The sequence below is a fragment of the Lasioglossum baleicum genome, chromosome 6 (assembly GCF_051020765.1).
Source record: "Lasioglossum baleicum chromosome 6, iyLasBale1, whole genome shotgun sequence".
Classification (NCBI taxonomy): domain Eukaryota; kingdom Metazoa; phylum Arthropoda; class Insecta; order Hymenoptera; family Halictidae; genus Lasioglossum; species Lasioglossum baleicum.
The window spans coordinates 753850-770540 of NC_134934.1; the positions used below are offsets into that span (position 1 = coordinate 753850).

The following is a 16691-nucleotide window of genomic DNA, read 5'->3' on the forward strand; positions in this document are numbered from 1 at the left end:
CAGGAACCAATTGTATATATATAGATATAGCAATATATAGCATGAGCAGTCACCATCACCATGAGTCACCAACGAATCAATGGAAGACCTTGCATAGATTACTTCATTGAGTGTCACATTATATTATAAACCATATGATTCCCTTTTTATATTACGTATGTCAGTGATATGAGTAGTTTCTAACCAATAATTGGTAAAAAATTTTAAATAAAATAAATTTCTCTTTACTATCTACACTGCCCATTCGTTAATTTAAAAAAGAAAGAATTACTCGAACATCGTTTAAGTGTAAAACATGAAATATTTACATAAGTTTTGTGTTGAAAGTGTTGAAAAAAATTTTCAACCTCGCAAATAGAAATAAGTAAAAAGTTCAACAAGTACAAGTGTAATAACATTGAGTTCAATACTCAAATAATTAAGAAAATAAAAAATCTTCACATAGAAGATTCTTAAAAGTATTTACAATGGTAATCAAAATTACAATTTCTATATTAATTCTTGAGGTATCAAATTTAATCAAGAATGGGATATGTACAATGTCAACATGAAAAGTTATATATTTGACATAGATAAAGAATTACATTAATATTACTAATTTAATTATATTTTATAACTATTCTATATAAAAATTTAGTGATATTAGTATATATGTATATTTCATATTTTATTCCATACATTGCCAGTCCTATTGAAAATAATAATTAAATATGGTTTTTAGCACGGAAGAGTAAAGGTTCGCACAACGGCGGAACAAGAAGCAATAAAAAAGAAAGAAAGGGCTAAAAAACTTGCACAATATAGAGCTGGCATGAGCTTGATATTTCAAAAAGTAATTTTCCTTTGATGTTATCTATTTAACATATTCTTATATTCAATACTATGGATTTACAGAAATTGTTTTAATTAAAGAGAAAGATACAATGTATTAAAATATATCAAATACTATAAAAATAAAAATCTTGATTTCAATGTTCCAGAGAAAAGATCAAATATACGATGATGAGTTGATGATGGTTTCCGAGAATTTACTAACAGAGAATTCTGACATTTATACATTATGGAATATTCGTAGAGAGGCATTTACAAAAAATGATTGGTAGTTACATTAAAAAAACAAATATACTTGAAAACCTTATCGATTGAGATAACTATTGCGATTATTTCAGTTTATTGTTATATGAAATGATTGCATCACTTCATTTCTCTTAATTAATCTGATATATTATAAACTTTTCACTGTTCAGCATAAACAAGTCATTAAAATAGCATTTTATTATCTTATATTTGATTATCTATCAGTAAGGTATTCATTTGTAAAAGTATATTTTAATTGAAAATATTCATTATTGACTTGACTTTGCACTTCGTTATGAATGTAAAATTAGATATACATATCCTTAATGGTATAGGAATCAAGAACGCTTAAATGAATCATACAAACGTGAATTAGTTCTCACTGAAAATTGTTTGAAGAGTAATCCTAAGTCGTATTATGTATGGTACCAAAGAATATGGATCATGGACAATATGAAAGAGCCTGACTGGAAAAGGGAATTAATGTTATGTACTAGGTATTTAGACATCGACGACAGAAACTGTGAGCTACCAATATTATTAACTTTCTTCATCTTTGGCTATTTAAAATAGTATTAAATAAAAATGTGTCTCTTTTATTTTAGTTCACTGCTGGAATCATAGACAATATGTTGTACAGAAAGCTGGAGTTTCTTCTGAAGATGAATTTAAATATTCTACTTCAAAAATCCTAAGCAATTTTTCTAATTATTCTTCTTGGCATTATCGAAGCCGACTTTTATCAACTATGTTCGATAATTGCGATCAAGAAACCATTGATCAGACGAAAAAAGATGGTAACACTCATCACCTATACTAATTACTACAGAAATATATCAAATTTGTTATAATTAGACTGCGGATCTTTATGCAAAATAAAAATGTTTTGCATTGATTGTAGGAAGCAGGAATAACATAGAAATTTATTTAATTCCTTAACGACTTTGTTACATTAAAAGTAACATTACAACATTCTTGAATTGTCTACATCTTTTACTATTTTTATATTTCACCCAACCAATTTCTTCATAAATGCATACAGATCCGCAGTCTAGTCATAATATTAGAACCGTACGAGAATTCGAAAACGCCGGATCAAGACGGATCGAGAATTTTATTCGGGATCGGGAGGCGTTCTCGATCTGATACCTTCGGGCCGGGTCCCATGAAAATCACCGACACAGTTTTCACCGACTCCAGATTGGACCGACAACGAATTTAACCGACAACGATTTTAGTCGATAGTAACATCGTTTCTATAGATGGTGCTATTTTTTTCTTTAACTATTCTGAATGACACTTTTACTTTTGTATAAAAATATAATTATTACACTATAAGAAGTTAGATGCAGTCGGTTAACGTTGTTGTCAAACGATGTTAATATCGAATAATGTTGTCGTCGACTAAAGTTGGTGTTTGTCAAATCTGGAGTCGGTGAAAACTGTGTCCCTCGAGTACTTGACATTTTCGAGTTCTCGCACACTTCTACATAATACTATTTTAATCATAACATGATAACATATACACACATTTGTGGTACACAATATATTATCTTTTTCTAGAGCTGGACTTAGTGATGAATGCTACATTTACAGATCCTAATGATACTAGTGCCTGGTTTTACCAAAGATGGTTATTAAATGCTCGAGATTTTGATTCTACTCTGTTTCAAGTTTTATTGCTAGAAAATCAAATAACCCTCTTTACTGACCAAACTGTATCATTGGAATCAATATCTTTGTATATTAACAATGTAATTGAACCTGTCCAATGGAAGTCCTGGCAAAAAACAAAATTTTCCAAATTGTTGTTTGGTACATTTAAGAAGCAATTGAATGAAATAAGAGAAATCCAAGTTGCTATCAAAGGAAGAGTTTATCCTGTATATCATTTTAATCAAAAGTGGGTTTATAAAACAAGAAAATCTAGAACCTGTTACAATCAGGACCAACTACTGGATCAATTGTCAAACTATAAGCAACTTATAGAATTGGAACCTGATAACAAGTGGGCTATTCTTACTGCGGTACATTTAATGAAAAAAATCGACTTTGTGAAATTTAATGATGACATTTTAACAAATTTGAATATTTTGTTGGAAGTTGATCCTCTTCGGTTTAGTTACTATAAAGATCTACGTAAGTATATTTAATTAAGACTAAAAAAAAATAGAATAATCATACAAATCATACGAATTTTTTCAGGAAGTAAATATGTCATAGAGTATAAATTACACGAATTATGGAGCACAGAAGAAGATGAAGATATAAACTTAAAAATTGATCTTTCAGGATCAAATTTGACAACATTAAGTAGTAACGAATATCTTAGTTTCTTCGAAGAAGTAAATCTTAATTCGAACTTTCTATTGATTTCTTTACATCAGTTATCTTTACTACAGAACTGTAAGAAATTGTTTCTATCGAATAATCAGTTAGAAAGTCTAGAAAAGTTTCCAACATTAGACAATCTTGAGGTTTTGTCATTAAGAAATAATAAACTAAATAATTTAAAAGAAATACTACAATTACTAACAAGACATAAATTAAAATCGCTTGATTTAAGGGAAAATCCGGTGTGTAACGTTACAGAATTAAGAAATACTATTATGGAAACTAATCAAAATTTAGAATTACATATAGAATAATTTGAATAATAAATATATTAAAACTCAAGTGAATGGCTGTAAGTACGTAATAAATTAAACTTTTACTTTTGGTTAAGGTGATCGCAAAAATACTTATATCATCATGTATTCATTACTATGCAGGGATTTTTCTCAGGTTTCTATATATATATATATATTGTTAACATATACAATTCAAATTGGAATATTTCAATTTCTGTTTATTATACGATGTGTGTGTGTGTGTGCGTGCGTGCGTGCGCGTGTGTGTGTGTGTGTGTGTGGTTAAATTGAAAACGTAATATTGAAGAGTATTGTAATACCACGTCTAAAGAAAACGGTAAGATAACACGAATGTTTTACTAAGAAAAATTTGTGCATATATTAGTTATAATTGAAGCACATCTAACGATGAACTTTGCTAATAATACCATCAATCGATTTTAATAGCATTTTATGAATAAATGTTGTATTTTACTAAAAATTATAATAACAATTCTGTCTGTCAATAAGAAAAATTATTTATATTAAATAAGACATATATATATGACGTAGAAAAAAGATATAATGCTTTAAATTACATGCTTCAAATGAAAGAAGGAGTAAGTTTAGTAAAAAAGACAAATGTTAAATCACAAAATGCAAAATTTTATAGATTTTAATACATTTCACCGTTTATAAAGAAAATCTGTGTAACATTATTGCTCCTCATTACAATTTCATTCTAACATTAGAGTTCGTGGCGAAATTTAAAATCTTATTGCCGCTTTAAGTTGATGTTCCGTCTCTTTTTAAGTACCATTCAATGAAAGAAGAAGACAATTCGAAAACGCGATAACATTTGAAACGTAATATAATATACGTAATTTCATGAGTTAAATATTATTAAAAAAGTTATTTTTGTTTTATCACATACGTGATTCATTCATATCGATTTGTTTGTGTACAACAACTCGATTTCTTACGTCCTCTATTACGATAAATTTTGGACCAAGATCCACGAGATTGCACGAGATCAAGCTCGAGACAACAAAAGAATACTGAAGAATTCAACAAGAGTAAGATAACGAAGTCAAGTCAAACTTAAATATACTAAAACATGGACGCAACGACCTGAATGATCTGGTTCGGGGATGACGCTAAAACAATAACTGCTCGGAAAATAAATCTAACGCCGCTGTCTTCTTGGTGTGTCCCAGTGTGTCCTCTTCGTTCGACGTTTGTTTATCCTTCGTACAGGCCGCGCAGCCCGCGCAGTCTATCCAATCCGAGTCTATCTCATCCAATCTCATCTATCTCTATAAATCTATGCCCCTGCCGCGCCCATCGCTGCGTTATTGTGTTATTTATTATTGTGTTATTGTCAGTTATTGTCCAGTTATTGTCGAATTCATTGGTACCAACAAAATAATAATGAAATTCAAATCAGTATAATTTATAAGTTTGGCCAGTTTGGCGATAGTTTTACCTCTATTGATTCTTTCAGTTTCAAACTTTACATATTTACAAAGTTTTTTTTAATGAAATCGATATTTTAATAATAAATATACATCAATTTACATGTATCTATTGCAATTGCTCTTCATGCACTCTTCATGGTTCCTTTTTCCACATTTTGTGATCAAACCAGTGGCGGTACATAGTACGAAAACTGTCCGCTACTTGTCGCTACATAGTAGGGTATACTTTATGTTTAGTTTTTTAAAAATCCAAATGTGGACTTAGGTAATGACATGAGAATCAGTGGAATCAGTTCTCTGTTGATCGAATAAGGAAACAGAAGTTTACATACCTCTACCTTTTAAACTCAACGAAAAAAATACTATTTATATTTATATGTAAGTAAAAACACTATTTTAAAAATTAAATACATCGTATTCTTCTTGCAATCGTCAACATGCTTTTTTGTTTTAATAAACGAAGTTATGTGTAAAACAACTTATATACTAAAATTTGTTTATTGTTGTATAGTACAAATATATACATGTATCTCAAAATAATATTTAGAGCAATATTTTATCGTATTTTATCAATATATATTATTATTGTTATACTTTACCGTTCAACGTTCCTTTTTTTTTCTATAAAAGTATCTCAAAAAATATTTCATTTTTAAAATATAAAATACATGTTCGAAGTAAATAAAGTGTCGTTTTTATTTCACATTATAAAATTTCAATCAATTGTTTCGTTTTAATTTTTATTTTAAAATGGTGGTCGATGTTCGTTCGTCGTTAGTAATCATATTTAGTTTAAACTAATAGATATATTTAGTTCATCAAAATGCATCGATATTTCATAAATGTTTATAAATAATGATGTTTTATAAATAAATATTCTCAAATGTAAAGGAACAAAGGAATCGTGACATATTTATGTATGCTTGAGTTATTTACAAAATAGCATGTACCTATAAAGCGTGTATTTATATACATTATTTTTCACTTATTGTTATATTATTTTTATTGCTATAAAGGAAGTGTGATATTAAGAAAATGTTAATACATATATAATTATGTTGTCGCATTAGCATAATTCGAAATTTGTTTCCAAAATTGTTAGAAGGATAATTAAAAAAAGATTATATAATAGACATTAAAAAATTGTAAATATACATCAGATAAATATATTTTTCATTTCAACATTATTATTTGTTTAACATTATTGAATTGTATTTGTCTTGTCTAAATTACAAATTACTTGTACAGCAGTTAATAACATTATAACTCAAGAAAGACTTCATAGATTTCTTATGTTTTATTTTAGTGTTGTAACACATGCATGTGTTTTATTTTAAACACACACAGTGACATGTTCAAAGCCATTAGCATAAAAAATGAATTTATTGCACTTGAAACATATGGTTTAAATGGACCATATGGCTCCATCAAATGGCAGTTGATGTATATCTGTAGATCTAAAAATAGCTAAAATTTGAACTCTCTTTGTGACGTTCAACAGTAAAAAGCTGTAACACATTTTCATACAAAGGAATACAGATACAATTTTTAAATAGTTACATCTTTTATACAGATTATAATAAAGATATATAATAGCTTTATATACCTCACTTTGGTTTATCTGCATGTGTACAACTATTCATAAAAAAAGAGAACAGTATTTCTACTTTTCTTTTCCTCTATTCTCTTCTCTCTCTCTCTCTCTCTCTCTCTCTCTCTCTCTCTCTCTCTCTCTCTCTCTCTCTCTCTGCCGCTTTGTCTCGCCCTTCACATCCGTATTTAATATGTATATAAACAGAATTTATGCATAATATACTGATAATTTAAAATAAATAATTATAACATATGCAAATATACGAAATATATTGAATTGAAGTAAAAAATACGTAAAGATCCAATTCAACACAATTGTGATTGTTAAAAATGAAACATTTGCCTTCTTAACTATGAAAGTTTTAATTACTACTGCAGTTCACTGACAAAGATGCTCTTACCATCAGAGTCATCAGTAATGACCTCTTTGCTTCTTATCTCAATAACACTGTATTCAATTAATTGACTAAAGGAAGCATTCCACTCACTTTAAAGACATTATATCTACTATGCGAGTTACTATGATATTCTAGTTGATATTACAATTTAGTCATAGGTATATATAAATATAATTACATTACCGCGTAGATGTAAGCAAGTAATATTTTTTTTATTATTATTTCAGATATTTCTATCAGCATTTACTATCAGCACTGCCACAACAATGAAGTATATTTTGATATTGTCTTTACAATTACTTTGTGTCAGTCTAAGCAATACTAGGGAAATTACGTATGTTTTATATACCTTTTACAATGAGAATTTAAATGTAAGTTTACCTTTGATTAAAAATCCATTTGTTAGAAAACTCATGATTGTTTTCAGACACGAAGACATTAAAGATGCGATGTTGAGTTTAGTACATATGATGCGGGAGAATACAGAAAAATTAGAAAGACATGAAGTAAGAGAACGTCAGTTAGGTGAACAATTGAAAAAGGCTATTGCTATTTTGACAAAACGTATGTCAACAGTGGATAGCCTTAAATTACAAATAACAAAACTAGATGAAAAAGTGACAGGAATTGAACAATTAATTTCACAGGTATATCATTGACTTATATTATTTTGAACATTCTAATAAGTTTCTTGTAATACAAACAAAACAATTATATCATAAGTTATTTGTTATACACTCTGAATTCGGTTTTCATTTATTTTGTTTAGAGAGATGAACGTGAGAGAATACAAATGCAAAAAACTGTTGATACTTTAGAAGATTTGGAAAGTCGGTTAGAAGGCTGGCTTACAGATATTGAGACTAAAGTATCTAAAGTTAATGCTCGACCAGTTGTTACACCACCTCCTGTTGACAATGTCTCTCTTGTTATCTCAAAACTAAATAATACAGAATCAGTGTTGATGGAAAGAATTTCAAAAGCCGAGTCAATATTACAATCTGAAGCAATGAAATTAAAAGATATTCCAAATGTTCAAACGGGAACAACGCAAGCACTATTGACGGAGGTAAATAATGATTAATATAGCATATTAAAACATATACTAAGTTTGTATACTCTATAGATCCAGGATATTAATTCAAGGCTTAGCGATCTTGAGATCTCTCTAGAGAAAGTTAGAGAACACACTCAGAAAATTAAAGAAAGGTTACAAGAACCACAGCTTGATACTATTTTTAATATTGATAAACATGCAAGAGCTTTACCTTCAATACAACAACTTTTAGAGAATGTATCTGAACAAATTCGAGAATTACCAAGGTAACATTCATATAACTATTAAAAATTTCTGTAAACTGAAAAACTATGTAGTTCCAACAATAAATATTTTGTAGATTACTACAAAACTACACTTCAGAATGTAATCGATGCATACGATTTAACAAGACACTTTGTTTTTCAGGATTAACAATGTTCATCATAATGAATCGCAAACGCTCTTACAGGAAGCTAAACATGCTTTAAAGGATGTTGTTACCAAAGGAGTCAATGATTTAGAAGATAAATTAGAGAAGGCTAAAGTTGAGACAAAGGAGACGATAGGAACTCTTAGGTAATATTATTGTAAAAATGTAGGGAACGATTTGTTAACTATAACTTTCTCACTAACGTTGACAGCATCGAATTAAATATTTTTGAGATTTTAGAATGGACTTGGCAAATAATGCTGAACGTGTGAATCAAGAATTAAATGATCTTGAAAAGGGACAATCTGTAATGGTTTCGATGGCTGATCATGTCTTGGATACTAAAAAAAGAGTTGAATATGGGGTACACCAAATTCTTTTAGAAGTGGGAGATTTAGTGAAAGCACAGGGTGTAAATATCAATAATACTTTAAATCAAAGATTTGACGGTATATCAAATGATATTATGGACAATCAGAATGGTGCTTTGGCAAATTTAACTACTAAAATGGAACAAGAAATGAATGAGGTAGTAATTATATATATATATGTGACGTATCATAAAATTGTTTTATTCGAACGATGTATAAAATTTATTTTTGTAAAAGGTCTGGCGACAAATAAATGTTATGTATCAACAAATGACAGAAAGCACAAAAACTTTAGAGAAATTGCATAAACAAAACGTGGATTATGTGAATGGTACAACAACTACTATGGACGGCATGGAAACCAAGGTAAAACCCTTGAATTTGTCAGATGTGACAGTATTAAATTTCACCTAAATAAATATTTTTTATGTTCAGGTGGGCGAGATAACGGAGCGCATGACAGAAGTCGATAAAAACTTGAATTATCTCTTGGGACGACTTTCACTTGTGACACAAGAATTTAATCTAATAAAAATGGGGTTGGGCACAGCGTTAGATAATATTAAAGCATCGTTCAAAGAAGTACAAGATAAAGCAAATGATTTGAGAAATCCGGGACCACATCCGATACCTGAAAATTATAAAGAATTTAGTGAATCTGACAATAAACCAGATGGTAAGCCTTCACCAGAAATTATCGACCATATCTTTAATCCTCAAGTTAATTAACTCATACTTTCGTGTATTATCTACAAAGGAAAAGTTTAAATTATAACTTGAATCTACTATATAATTAATTATGAGTAATCAACTATCAAAAAGAATTTATATATGTATAGGATTATAATTAATTTTGCAGAATTGTTATTAATTCGAAATTTCTCACTGTTTCTCAACGATATATAATTTTGAAAAGATATCTATAGTTTCAAGCATAACAATGTTTATTTCAAATATTTGCAATATGAATCTCATATCGAGGGTCATCGAGTTATATTGAAGATTATAGTTTCTGTGTGTGCATCACTAATATATTAAAATATTATTCATTATACTAATATATATATATGTATATATATATATAATATTTTTTAAAGTATTTTATTTACATATTTTTTAATGGTAAAAATACGAAATCAGATAAACTCTATGATTAAATTTGACTTGCACAATGAATATTTTAACTTTTAAATTTCATGACATTCATTATATTATGCTTAAAATATTGGTCCTGAATTACTTTAGTTTTGGTTGCAAAACATGTAACACATAATTATGAAACGAATTTTAGTATAATAAAAACTGCAAAGTCTAAGGTAACGAAACCTAAGAAGCGGGTTTCTATTCTAATAAAGTAATATATTGGGATCAATATATATTTGGATAAATATATTTTTATACACTGATGTATTATTAAAATAACTATTGATATTTCAAACAAAGAAGAATGTGGAGGGAAGATAGTAGATTTAGTAGAACATTTTATATTGGGTGATACTCTGAATCACTCTTAAGTATATTACGCTATTTTGAAAACAATATGAATATATATGTGTTTCCGTATATATATTTAAAAAATGATTACCATATATTATTACAAATATATTTTATGAAAAAATCTGTATTTGATTACAGTAATTATTATATGTTAAGAATAATATTGGTGCAGACTTTTTGCAATGCATTGTTAATGATAATATACATATAATTTTTCATTTGTAATATATATACAATGTCAAAGTACCTTCTTGTTTAAATTAAAATAATGCACTATCATTTAGTAACTTAGTACGATACAAATGAGGTCAAGGTATCAAGATTATAATTTCATTTGACAAATTGAAGAACTTAATTACATAAGTGCAATATATTTTAATAAATATATTAATATTATTATGGTTATTACTATGTAATACGTAGTTTGTCTAGAAACGAAAACTATAAGGATGTATAAAGTAAAACCCGCCGTTTTTATAAACACTACAATATGAACACTTTACAAATGTAACTGATTGTTAGAAACTACATTATTTCTACGTTAATAATGTTAATAAAATATTTTGAATTATTTGTAATGACAATATTGGTAACACTATCTTTTCTAAATATTTTATAGATATGTGTTATTGACTACTAGTTCAAATAAAATATGTATCTAAATTCCTGACTTGTATGTATTTAAAATTTAAACCTGTACATTTTTAATCCTAAACCCGTTCTACGTAACTAATACTTCTTAATGTAAATATGTATACCTAAATGGAGTGATATAATATTGACCTTCAATTAGTATACTACAAATTGGAATAAAAAATAAAAATTAGGGCATATAGTTTTATGCTTAAGTCCTTTTCATGTTCATTCAAATTTATTGAAATAGTAAAATTATTTACTATAATTTTTGTATAAATAATTTTATTTTTCTAATGTTAAAGATAATATACAATATTTTCAATCAAATTTTATTACACTGACTCATAAATTGTGATATTCTCACTATGGTTTCTTTAAATATAATGTTATATGTACATATAGTAAGATTAAATTATGTTATGATAACCAATATGTATATATATATATATATTTATATTGTATAATCTTAACGTATTAAATTTTGTTAATATATAATGATACAGGTCCACTATATCCAGCTAAAAACTAATCGAACTTTGTACACTTAGAAAATTTTATTAATATTGAATAACTTAAACAACTTAAAAGCATATGGCCAGTTTATATATTACTTATCTCATCTTTAATTGTGTGTGATCGATAACTGAATATATGAATATAATTTTTTCCATACGAAGAGTACAAGTTTTGAAATTCCATTTGTATATCTTGTTTCCATAAAAAATTGTTCCGAAGCAGAAATATGTTTCGAGTTTATAATTATTTTTCTTGAAATATGCAATATATTAAAAATTAAGAGTTTTGAAAATTTAATAAAAAACGTTTCGATAAAATTATTTTTCCTTCTTAACATTTCTTGTTAAAATAGTCATTGAATCGTTCGATACATATATGTACGAGAGTTAATGTTCTTTAATTTACATTGCACACGGGATAACATATAAACATTGTCAAAAGACACTATATTAGTAATAACATTTGATTTTATACAGATAGGAAAAAGATTGAATAACGTTGGAACAACTTTGAAGATTGTACATACAAGTATATTACATTCACATTTTTAACACACTTGTTGGAGTACTGTAAGGAAGTTTTTATTTCAAAAAGTAAGAAATCATATGAAATTAGTGTATTACGTAGATAAGAGAAAAATAATATAAGTACATACTAGGTATGTACCTACTATTTATATGTTACCTTCATATAAAAACTCAGTTTAAATCAATTGCCAATATGTTATTCAGTTTTACAAGACACTCGTTACATATAAGGTTTGAATTTCCTGTATTCTATAGTTTATATGATAATAATAGTTACATGATAATCACCAAAAATCTTCAAGTGATAAAAAACATACAAAATTTTACAAATTATTAATGTATATCCACAAATTTAGATTTTAAAAAATTACTAAATCTTTTGTAAAAACAGATTTCTTTTTAATATGTATTAAATTGAGATTCTATTATATTCATTTAAATGGAACTTCATTAATGCGATTTCATTGAAAAACAAAACATAAGTTTAAATTACTTCATCAAGTATCAACGTAGAATTAAATATATTTATATATTATTGAACGGTAAAATTGTATTGCATTACTGCTAGAGTAATTGTTTTATAAAAAGAAAAACGATACTATACCAATTATCAAATTATTGAAATGAATTTAGTATGCAAGTAAATTGCTAGTGAATTATTATTACATTTCTTTAGTTGGTTATATTCATTATACTTATACATTTTACTTATTAAATAACCTGCTTAATGAGGTCGATTACAAACTTAAAATTGCGTCTACACATGGCATTTTTACTTTTTGACTTTTCAACGTTATAAAACGAAATATATTAACGCGATTTAAATTTTTGAGAATGGACAACAAAATTTGTGATTGGCTACAAATTGATAGTCTTAAGTATTACAATTTTTTTATAATGCTACAGTTTTTGAGCTGTTTCTGTTTAAGCTATATGAACTGCATTATTGGATAATTTACATTAAAGCTTTTCCATTAATTGTAATGGATGACCATTTATGCTACATGTGAGAAATATTAACAACTAACATCAACTGTTTGCTTTACAGTATATTAGATACGTTAACAAGCCCCCATGATAAGCTTTGGTTAATTTCGTAACATTATAATTAATCTTTATTACAACCCTTTGCAGTGCTAGATTTCCCAGATGATATTTTACATATTTTGGTTAGTTTAATCAAGATTTATAATACTTTCCTGAACTTGGTGACTACTTAACAATACAATCATTATTTGCATAGCTCAATAATGTTATCGAATTCTACTTTCATTCTGACTTGTCTCCACTTGTTTAGACTATTACTGAAAGGTATGTAAATATCCCTAGGCGAAATTTATTAGCACAGCAAAGAAGTGTTGAGTATAAGCCTATATACACCCCCAATGCAATGGAAACGTCATTAGAAATGCCTAGCCTATGATAAGCACTGCGTTAGAAATTTTTAACATATTACATATGCTCAAACTGAGATATCTTTGAATATTAGAAAAAATAATGCAAGTTCTCAGCCGAGCATTTGTTAATGCTATTTTGTTGTTGTTCATGGTTTTTATAAAAGGACTTCTTAAATAAAGCTATGTAATTAAATTCGGAGTATTGGACGCATTATATTAGAATGCACAATTTCATCTAAGAGCAATAAAGAAGAGTGCTGGATACTTCAAGTTAATTCGATTTTATCTTTTCGGGATATATACGGTATACACATGCTCTGGCAGTTTATAATTACTGAACAACATCATGTTTACTAAACCGTATTCTTTTTTTAACCATTGCTGTTAACTTAGATTGGAATGTGTACTTAGTAGTTTTAAAAAAGAACTACCAAATGTAAATTCATCGTTTACCACTCTATATCTATTAAAAGTACAAATAATGAATGCATTACTTCCATATACAGATATGATATAATATATATATAATAAATATTGTCAGTAGTTTTTATTATTCTAAAACCTATGTATTGATAAAGTGACTAAATTCCATAATATGATTAATATTGTAATTGAATCCACAAGATAAACTTTTATATTTGTGTGTATCCTTTTACAGTATCCACACACTCTTTTTTCAATTACACTCTCAGATTTGGACTAAAATTAAGCAGCTGCTAGATCGAGTAATTAGATTTAGATATGCCCAGATGACGTTTGCTACGCCTTTGGGGGTGTGAGTGGTCCTAGCTGCTAGTAGAGGCAATAGGACTAACAGGAGTCAAAGGGCTACTTGCAGGATCCCGGAGACAACCAGTTAATGTTATTACAGCTTTACGTCTTCCAGCATTGTTACGATGTTCACATAGCCAAATTCCTTGCCATTTTCCCAAGGTTAATTTCCCATCGGTAATTGGAATGCTCAACGAAGAACCAAGGAAACACGCCTTTACATGTGCTGGCTGCAATTAATACAATTATAGAACATTTGTATGAATTTCGAATAACTTATAGATGTTCATCTATGAACATACTGGTTTTTAAAGTTATATTCATTTTCAAATTAAAACAAAATTACTTATTAACCCTTTCGCTATAAAACAGTTTACTTTTCCGTGTTATATGTATTACTGGTTCTTTAATTGGGTTACCTTCAATTAATGTACAACATATTATAAACAAATACTCGACCACAAAAGGATTAATTTGAGAATATTGTAAAATTCATTCAATCGTAAAAACAGTAGCTATTTATTTATAAATTTACCATATCATCTGGTCCTTCCCGGCTATGTCTATAGGCCAAACCTTCAGGAACTATTTTATTAAGCATCATTTCTACATCATCTCTAACATCTGGATCACAATTTTCATTTAATGCTAAACTTGCCGATGTATGAAGAACTGAAAGTTTCAAAATTAAAATGTTTATATCTTCTTATTTATAAGAAATATATTTCGTTTATGGACGAAACTTTTTTTATTAATTTCAATCAAATTTATTTATATTATTTATATCTTCCAAAAACTTTATACATTACAGAGTAATACAAAAACATGTATTTAACACTTTTCTATTAATATATAAATCCAAAAGAAATGTTAAAGTTTCAAAAGTTTTAAATGTACATACATGTGTATATTTCAAATTTGTTATTTCTGTGTATTTATGTGTTAAACGCCATTATTTGAAATATACGTATATCGATATTTGTCTGATATTCTATGTGCAACAGATTATAAACAAAATTACACTAGGCAAAATAAGGAATATGGAGTGCTACATGTAGTTTAGTGCACTCATTGTAATATTTTCGTAAAAGCGGTATAACGATAAAGAAATCGCATAGTATAGAATTTCACTTACTTTGTATGTGACAAAGTCCAACAGAAAATTCGCAGAGTTCCGGAATTTTTCCTAATATTTCTTCGGTAACGTGATGGATACCTCGATGCTGTGGTCTTAGTTTAATTTTCGTTTGAAACCAAGCAGAACCAATTTGAATCTTTCTCTTTGTCGAGGCCATGATATGATACGCTGTAGAGATTACACAGTTAACTAGACTTCGAATAAAATTTCTCGCAAAGCGAAGATACGGTAAAATCTACTTCGAGCCAAAAATCACGAGAACACGGTCCACTCCATTGGAAATGGTATACGTCTATCTTCGCCTCTTGTCGGCTACAAGACGTATGGACTTAACCACATCTTTTAAGATTGTCTAATTGCATCTGCTGTATTTCGTATTCATGAAAAGGTTATGAGAAATAATGATTGACTACCTATCGCGTTTAAATACATACATGTATGCTCACCTTCATCTAAATACACGGAATATTACTATTAGTATCATGTACACATACTAATAGTAAAAAAACGAGATGGTGAAATTGTTTGAAAATAAATCATTATATCACTAATGAATACAAATTACTTAATGCACCGCTTAAAAAAATCTTAACGGATAACGTGCCATACTGTACGCCATATGTCAGAGAATAAATAAATCGAATATCGAATGATAATCTAAACAGTGATATAAGTTGTGTTCCGTTATGGTACGTTCTCAGCTAAAATTGTCCTATTTATTTATTGACGTTTTACAAAAATTAAAAATAGAAGTTATGATAATTGAAAGTCTAATAACATATTTGTATACAATTGTATACAATAACCCCGACGGCACACCGGCTCGGTTTCAGCCTGGCCCCTGTGCACAAAAGGGCGCGTTTTCCGCCTGCCGAGGGCTCGAGCCCAGGGCCTGCCGGCCGGGCTAGGATTCAGCCGATTTGCAAGATTGCAAGGGTGCGGGATTCGCGTTCTCATTGCGTGATAATACAAACACGGGTTTTTTCAGTAGTCAAAAACGCCAAATAAAGGTCAATCTAGGCAGCAATCGCCCTCAAAGGTCTTATTTATTAACTTATTATACTTTTGTCGGTAACAAGGGAGACTGCTACGCATTTGCAAAGTACTGCCACATTGATGCGACCCGCCCTGTGTCGCGCATGCGCGAGAAAAGTTGGGCCCAATCGAAGCACTGATTGGCCACATTAGTGTGATACCGTGCTGCCCTCTCAAAA

General features: G+C 28.5%; 3 protein-coding genes across 8 annotated transcripts; 2 read left to right on the forward strand and 1 right to left on the reverse strand.

Annotated features, from left to right (window-relative positions):
* Positions 1 to 36: 36 nt before the first annotated feature.
* Positions 37 to 5228, forward strand: Rabggta (Rab geranylgeranyltransferase subunit alpha). Of its 2 annotated transcripts, none has more exons than XM_076425799.1 (7): positions 37 to 470; positions 722 to 832; positions 981 to 1099; positions 1413 to 1600; positions 1683 to 1874; positions 2641 to 3216; positions 3283 to 5228. In XM_076425799.1, exons 1-7 carry the CDS (start codon positions 468 to 470, stop codon positions 3723 to 3725), a joined length of 1632 nt encoding a protein of 543 aa, XP_076281914.1. In that variant the 5' UTR covers positions 37 to 467; the 3' UTR covers positions 3726 to 5228. The 2 variants fall into 2 exon arrangements, with proteins under 2 accessions (XP_076281914.1, XP_076281915.1); XM_076425800.1 differs by having other exon boundaries at positions 39 to 193.
* Positions 5229 to 5398: 170 nt separating this feature from the next.
* On the forward strand, positions 5399 to 10340 carry LOC143209730 (uncharacterized). The gene is made up of 9 exons (XM_076425798.1): positions 5399 to 5542; positions 7383 to 7489; positions 7583 to 7802; positions 7925 to 8224; positions 8282 to 8478; positions 8621 to 8770; positions 8865 to 9153; positions 9233 to 9361; positions 9431 to 10340. Exons 2-9 carry the CDS (start codon positions 7422 to 7424, stop codon positions 9722 to 9724), a joined length of 1647 nt encoding a protein of 548 aa, XP_076281913.1. The 5' UTR covers positions 5399 to 5542; positions 7383 to 7421; the 3' UTR covers positions 9725 to 10340.
* A 1053-nt stretch (positions 10341 to 11393) lies between these two features.
* LOC143209736 (UPF0047 protein YjbQ) lies at positions 11394 to 16157 on the reverse strand. 5 transcript variants are annotated; one of them, XM_076425812.1, is made up of 5 exons: positions 15924 to 16155; positions 15717 to 15842; positions 15475 to 15645; positions 14875 to 15011; positions 11394 to 14569 (listed from the first exon to the last, which is right to left on the reverse strand). In XM_076425812.1, the coding sequence occupies exons 3-5, from the start codon at positions 15632 to 15634 to the stop codon at positions 14354 to 14356; spliced, it is 513 nt and encodes a 170-aa protein (XP_076281927.1). In that variant the 5' UTR covers positions 15635 to 15645; positions 15717 to 15842; positions 15924 to 16155; the 3' UTR covers positions 11394 to 14353. The 5 variants fall into 5 exon arrangements, with proteins under 5 accessions (XP_076281927.1, XP_076281928.1, XP_076281926.1 ...); XM_076425813.1 differs by lacking the exon at positions 15717 to 15842 and having other exon boundaries at positions 15924 to 16157; XM_076425811.1 differs by having other exon boundaries at positions 15717 to 16155.
* Between the last annotated feature and the right edge of the window lie 534 nt (positions 16158 to 16691).